Consider the following 10709-nt stretch of genomic DNA (forward strand, 5'->3'; position numbering starts at 1 on the left):
CGCCGTGGAGCGGGACGCAGGGGAAGGGGGACCTGCCTCTACGGCTGAGGAAGCAGCCAAGAAAAAGAGGCGGAAGAAAAAGAAGAGTAAAGGAGCTGGAGCAGGTAAGGGGAGTTTAATCTTTTCCTAGCGTCCGCCAGGAATGGCCGAATGGCTTGGCCCAGGCCCGGCGGGGGTGGCACGGACCGAGTAACCGGAGCCCGGACTAAACTGAGTCTCAGGCTTCAGCAGGCCGGTACAGACTCCCAGTCCCGAGCGGAGGCTGCTTCTCTTCCCGTGGCACTGGAGGGCTGGTGGGGGTGCCGTCGGGTAGAAGAGTGCCGGCTCTGGGTCTCTGGGCCTGAACTCCCAGTGCCAGAACTCAGGTCCCACACACGCTGTGGCACAGACCTGAAGCCGTGCACAGAGCACAGCTTCACCGTCTTCCACTCGGTTTGACCAGAAGACTCCTCCGAAACCCGCTTCCGACTCGTACTGCCGCCTCTTCGCTGGAGCAACCTGGGATGGATTTTTTTTTGTCGGGGGACAGGATGGGGTGGAGAAAGGTAACGACTAGCGTCGTCTTCCCCCAGCATGCCGATTTACGTTTGGATTTTTGTTGCAGGCTGCACTTCGGGGCGTGTGTGTCTGTGTGTGCCCACGCGCCCAGGTCACTGGTAGCTGCAGACTTTGTCATGGTGGTGGTACAGGTTTTCACCTGTCTAATCCCGCAGCGTTGTCAAGCTTTGGGGCCACTTGGCTTGAATTATGATGCTGCTTGCAGACAGTGCAGATAGGATATTCTGTGGCTCGGAATTGAACTTCTCAGGCTGAAACCTCAGAATCCACGGGGAAGGCGAGGAAAACAGCCGAAAGTTTACAGTTGAAACATGTTATGCGCTTCGAATTTATGTTTGTTGTCTTGAGAAGCCCATTCCTTCCCTCCCCCCTCCAGGCGCCTTCTTTTTAGGAAAAATTGATTTTACCTGTTTCTAATTAAGAACGAATAGGAGAGGCCAAAAGCGATTAAGACGGAGTTGAGAGAGGTTTGGAGAGGGCTGATCTACATTTTCCTGAAACTGATTAGATGAGAGGGGAAGATGGAGAGTTGTAGCAATGCTGGAACTCTTCCAGCACAAAATTTAATCCCAGGACATACTCTTGGTGGCTGTTTCTGGCTTTTGGATGAAATCCAAACTCTGCAGTTTGGCCTGTAAGGTGTTCAGCGGACTGATCGTAATAGTTTTTTTTTTTTTTTTTTTTCTTAATACATTTTTAACATTTGTATCTCAATAGGAGTAGTACTATTCAGTAGCCAGAACTTTGCATCATTATGGGTCACCTGATACTACTCTTTTTACACTTACATATTGCTTCTACAGGTAGATTGTAATCCCTTCAGAGCAAGGGACCTGGTTTGTGCTTAGATGTTAAGATGGTCCAGGCTATAGCTTTCAATTTATTTTCTTACCTTTTTACTTATTTAAATATTTAAAGAGAGATTTTTGCTGTAGGCCTGAGACACAGAAAGAGACAGATAGAAAGCGAGAAATCATCTCCCTGGGGGCATGGCTGTGCCACAATCCCTTCTCCTCCATCCCGGGATTTTGGGCACCAGTCCACCCTGCATGAGTTTGTTTTTGTTTTGTTGTTTTGAGTTTTTTTGCTATAGTGCATGTGCGCTTGCCAGAAAGACATAGACACAGAGACAGAAAGCAAGAAATCACCCCCCAGGAGGGATGGCCACGCCTCAATCCCTTCTCCTCCATTCTCCTCTTGGGATCTTGGGCACGCACGCACACTCGCCCGGCCTGAGTTTAAGCCACCAGGTCCCCGACTTAAAGCCGTGATTGACTACATGGGGGTCCAGTGACATAACCATTATGCCAACTGCTGGTCCTGGCACCCTGCATGAGTTTTAAGCTGCTGGGTCCAGGACTCAAACAGCTGTCCATTATCTGGGAATCCAGTAACATAACCATTTTGCCATCTGCTGGTCCCTACTGTTTTGTTTTTCTTTTTGTCCTTTTTTTTCTATAGCCCAGCTCATGGTGACAGCTTCTTTCTTCATGAAGCCCAGGGAGGGTCACATGAATGTTTTCTTTCTGAGGTCTTCAGCATTTATTGGCTTTCTTTAAGAATTTGATAAAGTATTTATTGTAGTCTCATTGAGTAATTTTAAAAGTCAAACTATAACACTTAAGGATAGGATCCCTGCTCACACTTTTGTTACTCCTTTAGCTTTTGGCATGTGTAATGGATATTTTGTTGAAAGGATTAATAAATGGACAGTATTACTTAGTTATTGAATTTTTAAGTAAGTTCTGTTATGTTCACAATAATGTTTGTGTTTTTGTTTCCTAAACACTTACCAGGAAAGGGTTTGTGAGTTCTCCAGGATTGATTGTTAGTATATACTCCAGTCAGAAGTATTTTTATTTAACTTGATTTCTGATATTTTACTTGATCAGCAGGGCAACAGGAACCTGATAAAGAATCAGGAGTCTCAGTGGACGAGGTAGCAAGACAGTTGGAAAAGCAAGCATTGGAAGATAAAGAAAGAGATGATGATGATGAAGGTAAATGGTCAGTTTGATTTTTGTGGTTAAAGAATGTGTCATTCTTGGGAACCAGCAGTTAGCGTAATGGCTATGTCGCTGGACTCCCACGTAGTCGACCGCGGTTCGCGTCCCGGACCCGGTGGCTTAAAACTCACGCCGGGCGTGTGTGCGTGCGTGCCCAAGATCCCAGGAGGAGAATGGAGGAGAAGGGATTGCGGCGTGACCGTCCCCCCGGGGGGTGATTTCTCGCTTTCTGTCTCTATGTCTCTCTCTGTCTGTCTGGCGAGCGCACGTGCCCTATAGTGAAAAAAAAAAAAAACTCAAAAAAAAAAGGTAAAAAAAAAAAAAAAGAATGTGTCATTCTTTAAACAAAATCTGTTTATTCATCCATATAGTCTGTTATTTTCTTGACATTTTACTTATTAAAGCCAAGTTAATTATGTCACAGATTAAAAGTATTATTAACAACTCTTTAAAAAGTTGATATGTTGAGTAATTGCTTGTACAGAACAGATCTCAGCTTTTAAATTTATCCTTGGTAGAAGGCCAAGTAGTGGGTGAGTATTATTACAAAATTAAGGGTTTTGTATTTATTTTTTATTGAACAACTAGTACATATTAGGCATTATTCCAGGAAACTTTCAAATGCAATCTCACTTAAACTCAAAACTCAAGTGAAGTAGGTGCTGTTCCCTTCAGGTAGGGAAATGGTGGTTAGGTGATTTGCCTAATGCAGCACAGCTTGTATGTGCAGAATAGAGCCAGACCTAGTACCTGATCCCACACCTATTCCTTTTACTCAGCTACCTCTCCTCATTCTCCCAGAAGCATATTGGAGTGCTTTCTATTTTAAATGTTCTCTATTATAGATATTCTCACTTTAGCACCTTATGGACAGTAACTTCAGGAATTCTAATACTATCAGTAAGAAAATGGAGGGAGAGAGACTAGATAAAAGAACTGTTCATCTAGAGCCTCTTACCTGGAGGGGAAGATGGGTGTTCCTGTTCTTTGAGTTTGTAATTACCTACTGCCCTGATCTCAAACACTGCCATCCTGGGTTTATGCTTTTCAACCATTAGCAGGGGCTATACTTAAGATACTCGAGTAATGTAGGATAGTTGTTTTTTCCTTTAGAAAGATATGTTCTCTGCTTTCAAGAAGCTTATAGTCAACATTTGGTAGAAGTTCAAGGGAATCGTTAGTGTTTTTTTGTTTTGTTTTGTTTCATTTTTATAAGCCAGAGAGTGTATGTGCTTGTCAGAGAAAAACACTCCAGAGGAGTGTGGTCATACTGTACTCTTGTCTCCGTTCCTCCATTCTGTTCAGATTTAGGGCATGCAGGTGTGTGTGCATGTACTCCACACTCAGAGTTTTGTTTTTCTTTTTTTTTCCTAAGACACTGGAGCTGGAAATTGAACTGTGAGGTTGGCCATGTGAGATATGGCTCCCTTAACTACTAGGCCACAAGACCAGCCCAGCTTTTTGCCTTTCTTTTTTTACCTCTTTTCTTTCTCTCTTTCTCTCTCCCTTCCTTCTTCCTTTCCTTTCCTTTCTTGCCATAGGTCACATGGACTCATTGGAGACAGGGAAAGTGAGAATCATCCCCCAGGGGAATAGCCAAGCCATAATCCCTTCTCCTCCATTCTCCTCTTGGGATTTTGGGCACACATGCGTCCAGTGTAATTTTCAAGCCACCAGGTCTGGAACTCCTGTCATTGGTCATCTGGTAGTTCTGCTACTTAATCACCACACTGTCTACTGGCTCCACTTTTTTCCTTTCTTAAGCAAAACTCTGCAGTCTACTTTGGCTTAGGTTTCAGATTATAAACATATTTAGAGCTTTTAAGAAAAGGCTTTTGGGACCAGCAAATAGCATGGTGGTTAAGGCACTGGACACACCCACATGGCCAAGCATGATTCAAGTCCCGGACCTGGTGGCTTGCTTTCTCATTTTCCCCCCCTCTTTCTCTGTGTCTCCTTCTGGTCAAAATTAAAATAAATGAATGAGTAAGTAAAATTAAAGAAAAAAATGTTTCTGTAAATTCAAAGAAATATTTTAGGTTGTAATACACCCACTATATAAAATATGGCAGTGCTACTCTTGAAGTGTGTCTTGTTCCATTTCACCTCTACAAAATGGTATGAATCTTTTGATACTGAAAGAGAAAAGTTTGTATTTTGATCGTACGTTTTCAGTTTATTACAAAAAATGTTAGGAATATTGGTAATTTTCTCTAATTTTAGTTGATCATTTTCTTATTTTGATAATTGGGATCAACCAGTACTACATATCAGTTATAAGAGGTCTTTGAAGTGATGGAAAGCTAGTATTTCAGAATCTTTCTCCTAAAGGGAAGTTTATGGTGTGGTACAGAGACCAAATGTCAGAGCCAATAGGTGATGTGGAGGGTTAAGTGGCTGGATCCCATATGACTGATTGGTGCAAGTCCTGGACCCAGAGGCTTGAAAACAAAGGCCACTTTGTGTGTGCCAAAGATCGTGAGAAGAGAATGGAGAAGAGGGGATTGCGATGGGACCATCCTCCCTGGGGCGATTTCTTGTTTTCTGTGGCTGGTGCTTGTACCCTATTGCAAAAACAAACAACCCAGGAGAAAAAAGTGGAGGTCCAAGGTATTCTGGTACCTGCAATAATAGTTCTTCAAATTTGGGGGTGGAATTGTAGACCAAATACTGAAGGATGGCTCAATGTAAGGAATAGGATTTGAATAAAACCAAGTGGAAGAGACCATTTTGGGTAGAGAGAATGCTGAGAAAGAATTCAAAGCATAGTGATAGTGCACACTGGCCATATGAGATGATTCATTGAAGGAGCCTTTGAGCATTTTAAGAATGGTTTAGAGGGGCCAGCAGGTGGCAAAGTGGTTACTCCCACGTGGCTGACCACAGTTCAAATCCTGGCCCTGGTGGCTTGAAAATCAAACTGGGCATATGTGCATGCATGCTCCAAATCTCAGGAGATTGGAGGAGAAGGACTTGTGGCATGGCTATCCCTTCTGGGGGTGATTTCTCTCTTTCTCTCTCAGTCTCTCTTTGGTGAGCACATGTGCCCTGTGGCAGAAAGCTTAAAGAAAAATGGTATGGAAAAATAATTTAGGCTTCATATGTATACAAGGTTGTTTAGAGGAGAGGAAATCATAGAAAAGCATGGAGATCATTTAGAAGGTCACTTAGCAATAGTCCAGGTGTTGGTAATGAAGATTTAGACTCATCACTGTAAGTGGGAATGGGCAGAAAGTAATGGTGATATAGATGCAGAATTCAAAGAACTTAGAGACTTCTGATCAGGGAGTATGAAAGAAGAGGCATTCAAAACTCTAGGGTTTTGAATTTGGGTGACAGAATGATGATGCTGTTGACTGAAATAGTGAAGTTAGGAGAGAGAACTGCTTAGAGACTGGGAGAGGGGACTTTATAGGCTAAGAAGGGACTAAGTTTAATGTCAGCTGTGTTGAAGTTAAAACTGGAGATTCAGTGAAAAGTTGATCCTTTGTGCTCCTGGCAATGTGCTAGAGGTAATTCATTCAATACATTTTAAGTCAGGCTTATTAATACATAATTTGCCTAAAATTACTTACCCTTTTTAAGTGTATAGTTCATTGCGTTTTTTGTTGTTGGTTGGTTTTTTTTAGAGGTTTTTGCTATAGGGCGCATGCGCACACCAAAAAGACAGAGAGAGACAGAAAGTGAGAAATCACCCCCCAGGGGAAATGGGCATGCATGCACATGTGCTCAGCGTGAGTTTAAGCCATCCGGTCCAGGACTCAAACTGCAGTGGACTACTTGGGAGTTCAGCAACATAGCCATTACGTTAACTGCTGGTCCCAAGTTCGTTTTTCTTGACAAATATGTAATTGTAAATCACAGTCAAGATACAGAACATTTTCTGGACCAGCAGGTGGCATGGTGGTTAATGCACTGGACTCTCAACGTGGTTCAAGTTCCACACCTAGTCGCTTGCTTTCTCACTTTCTCTTGTCCCTTTCTGCTGAGTTTATATGCCTTGTAGCAAATTAAAAAAAAAAAAAAGTATTTATAATAAGAAAAAAAAGATCTAGAGGAGCCATCCCAAGACACTGCAGCCAGCCGTAGTGACAAGGGCTGGCTGCAGTCGACCATGCCTGCGGTCAGTGCCCAGTGCCAGCTGTCCTAGACCCCAGCCTAGCGAGTCTAACCCTATAGTGCAGGGTACCTGGGAGGACCGGCCGCCACGGCCAGGCTCTGATGCTGTAGTTCCCTTCTCCATTCTCTTCTTGGGATTTTGGGCATGCACACATATACCCGGTGTAATTTTCAAGCTGCCAGGTCCAGGATTCAAACCATGGTTGACTGTGTGCAAATCTAGCACCTTAACCACTATGCCCCCTGCTGGCCCCTTTCATTATAGTTTTAATTTTCACTTCCCTAATGATAGTAAGCATCTTTTCTTGTAATGTGTGGTTTTTTGTTGTTGTTGTTGTTGGTTGTTTTTTTTTTTTTTGTTTTTTGCTTTTTGGCCTTTCTTTGGTGAAGTTTTTAATGGTTTGTCCTTTTTTATAAAGCCAGAGCTGGAGGGAGAAAGTACCCTCCCCCATCCCATGAAACATACTCATGCTGGAATCTCTTCTCCATTTCTCCATCCTGTCAGAATTTGGAGCATCCCAATACATGCATTTTGGGCATGTATGCACACCTGCTGACATGTTTTTTTAGGCCATTGGGGCTGGGATGTGAGTTGTGATTGGCCATGTGTGATCTGGCTCCCTTAACCACTAGGATATAGGGCCAGCCTTTGGGTTGGTGTCTTATTGAGTTATAATAGTTCCTTTGTGTATTCTGGATACAAGTACTTTACCAGTTTTGTTTCACAAATGTTTTCCCCCATGCTGTGGGATCCCTATTCATTTCATTGATGGTAGTGCTTACAGCACAATTTAATTTGATGGGATCTAGTTATTTTTATTTATGGGTAGTTTTGGTGTTCTATCCAGAAAGTTAAATCATCATTGTCTCTAAGGTCATGAACATTTTTGTCTATGTTCTACAATAAGTTTTATGTATTTTTAGCTATTACATTAAGTTCTGTGGTTCATTTAGAACTAATTCTTCTGTAGCGAGGGAGTAAAGGTTCAGTTTCTTTTTTTTTTTTTTGGCATTTGGATGTCTAGTTGTTATTCAATATATCATTTGATGTGGGCATAATATTAATACAGAAATAAATATGAACAGTCTCTGCCTATTAAGAATTACCTTGAGAGGGCTGATTCTGTGTCTCAGCAGTTGGGTATTGCTTGAGAAAAGCTGGATCTTGCTCAGCAACTGCGGTTTGAAACCCCAGCTTGATCTGCTTGAGATGTGGTGGCATGTGCCTGAGATGAGCGTTAGGATCTGATAGGCTAGACAGCTGGGGAAGGGATATCATGGTGCCACCAGACTCTGTGAAGGTTGCGCTCTCTCACTCTTGCGAGTGTATACATGCTTTATCATGAATGAAGGAGAAAAATTATATATGTGAAAAGAGAATACCCTGAGAACCCTAGCCTCTGTGATGCAGTCAGTAGCCTACTGGATCATGAAGCTGGAAGCCACATGCTGGCCTCATTCTGAGTTCCTGGCTTTGGCCTGAGAATATATGGAGTTGTGTGCCCACATGTCCAGGAAGCCAGTGGGCGGGAGGACTAGAAGAACGGAATCATGGCATGACCTACCTAGTGAAGAGTATCCACTCTTATGTGCACACATGTACACGCACCTCTTACGAATTTTAAAAATATATAGATAAGAATACTGACAGGTGGAGTTACTTACCACTGTGCTAACAAGGTTGGGCTCTCTTGGGATGCTCTGAAAGAGAGGCATTTTTGTAAAAACATAAGTTGAAATAAGGTGTAATGGTTGGAACCTTTTTTTTTTTTTTTTTTTAAGAATTATTTAACTTTATTGTTATTTTCCAGTTTGATCAGAGAAAGACATGGGCAGGAGTGAGAAAGCAAGCCACCAGGTCTAAGACTTGAACTGTTGTCAGCCATGTGTTAGTTTTTACCCACCACGCCACTTGCTGGCCCATGGTTGGAACCTTAAGCATATACAGTTTTTCAGATCCTAACTCTGCTGCCATCTTGCCACAAAGAGTTCAATAAATGGTGGGTATTATTCTGTACTTAAAATAGGCTGTGCTAAATAATTACCCACAAGGATAGTAGAGTGATAAAGATCTTCTCCCCCCACCCCCAAACAATAGAGAGAGAGAGAGTACTCCTCAAGGGAGATGACTACACTGAAGTCCCTCTTTTTTTGAGAGAGAGGTTTTTTGCTATAGGGTGCCTGCACTTGCCATAGAGACAGAGGCAGAAAGTGAGAAATCCCCCCCACCCCAGGGGATGGCCATGCCTCAACTTAATCCCTTCTCCATTCTTCTCTTGGGATTTTGGGCATGCTTGCATTCACACCTGGTGTGAGTTTTAAGGCACCCAGTCCGGGACTCAACTGTGATTGACTATGTGGGAGTTCAGTAATGTAACCGTTATATCATCTACTGGTCTTGGTCTGTCTCTTTCCTGAGAGGAAAATGAAGAGAAGGGATTGTGGTGTGGCCACCCCCTTTGGGGGCGGGTGCTTTCTCACTTCCCTCTCTTTCTCTCCTATCCCTCTGTCCTTCTCTAGGAAGTGCATAGACCCTCTGGCAAAACTGGCAAAATTTAAAAAATAAATAAATAAAAAAGTAAGTTGTGTTTTCCAAACATTTTTCATGTTGTTTTTGTTAGACTCTTGAATCTAAAAACTCATTATTGAGCAAGTCAGCAATATTGTGTTTCTACTATATTCTTCTGCTAGTGGGTTCTTGTTAATTTTATAAAATTAAAAATAAGAAATTACAGTGTTACAAGTGAAAGATAGGGGATAGCAGTTGGCGTAATGGCTATGTTGCTGGACTCCCACGTAGTCGATCGCGGTTCGAGTCCCGGACCTGGTGGCTTAAACTCGTGCCGGGTGCGTGTGTGTGCCCCAGATCCCAAGAGAAGAATGGAGGAGAAGGGATTGCAGCGTGGCCATCCCCCCTGGGGGGGTGATTTCTCGCTTTCTTTCTCTGTCTCTCTCTGGTGAGCGCACGCACCCTATAGCAAAAACCTCTCTAAAAAAAAGAAAAAAAGTGATTGCTGAAATTTATTGAGCAGCATTTTTAGAAATTCAGACACTTAGTTCTGTCTTTGATGTTCTTACTTAAAATGTTCTGGGACTGGCAGGTAGCATGATAGTTAAGGTGCTAGATTCCTACTGTGATTCCAGTCTTGGACCTGGTGGCTTGAAAATCACAATAAACAGATAAGTAAGTAAATAAATGTTAAAAAAAAATTAAAAAATAAGAGACCAGCAGATGGCATAATGATTACATCACTGAACTCGCACATGGCAGACCAGAGTTTGAATCCTTAACCTGGCAGCTTGAAACTCACACTGTTCATGTGTGTGTGCATGCCCAAAATCCCAGGAGGAGTATGGAGGAGAAGGGATTGCAGGGTGACTATCCCCTAGGGGGTGCGATTTCTCGCTCTCTCTCTGGTGAGTGCACACACCCTCTATCAAAAATCTCTCTAAATAAGTTTTTAAAAATAATAAAGTGTTCTAAGTCATTGTTTCTTTTTTTCTTAATATCCTTAGTCTTTTCTCAAAATTTAAGGGTATTGGCATAGGGTTCATAGACAGTTGTTGTTTAAAAACAAAACAACCCCAAGTGGGGACCAACAAATGGCATTATGATTATATCCTGGACTCCCATGTAGTTGACCACAGTTCTAGTCCTGGACCTGGTGGCTTAAAACTCACGCCAGGCACATGTGCATGTGTGTCCAAAATCCTGAGAAGACAGATTGCAGGGTGGCCATGCCCTCAAGGGGTGATTTTTCTCTCTGGGGGGTTAGGGGGTGGTGGGGAGGTTGATTTCTCGCTTTCTCTTTGTCAGTCTCTCTTTCTCTGACAAGCACATGCGCCCTGTAGCAAACATCTTTAAAAAAAAAAAAAAAACTACGAGTAAGTTTTTGACTGTTTCAGGTACACTTTTGCCAACTATTTCCAAAACAGTTTTAACACCAGATTTTGGGCATCAGGTTTTGTTTTGTTCTTTTTTTTTATTTTATTTTCCTTTTTTTTTTTTTGGGGGATTTTTCACTT

At 42.5% G+C, this 10709-nt stretch overlaps 1 protein-coding gene across 3 annotated transcripts in view; it reads left to right on the plus strand.

Moving 5' to 3' along the window:
- Positions 1-32: 32 nt before the first annotated feature.
- METAP2 (methionyl aminopeptidase 2) overlaps positions 33-10709 on the plus strand; it is a gene marked incomplete at its 5' end in the record, with an annotated part of 37742 nt that continues 27065 nt past the window's right edge. For 2 of the 3 annotated variants that reach the window (XM_006154888.3, XM_027774351.1), the window contains 2 exon segments: positions 33-104; positions 2451-2558. In XM_006154888.3, coding sequence (XP_006154950.2) covers positions 33-104; positions 2451-2558 — 180 coding nt within the window. 3 annotated transcript variants of the gene reach the window in all.

The sequence above is a fragment of the Tupaia chinensis genome, unplaced genomic scaffold (genome assembly GCF_000334495.1).
Source record: "Tupaia chinensis unplaced genomic scaffold, TupChi_1.0 Scaffold000423_1, whole genome shotgun sequence".
In the NCBI taxonomy this organism is placed as follows: Eukaryota; Metazoa; Chordata; class Mammalia; order Scandentia; family Tupaiidae; genus Tupaia; species Tupaia belangeri.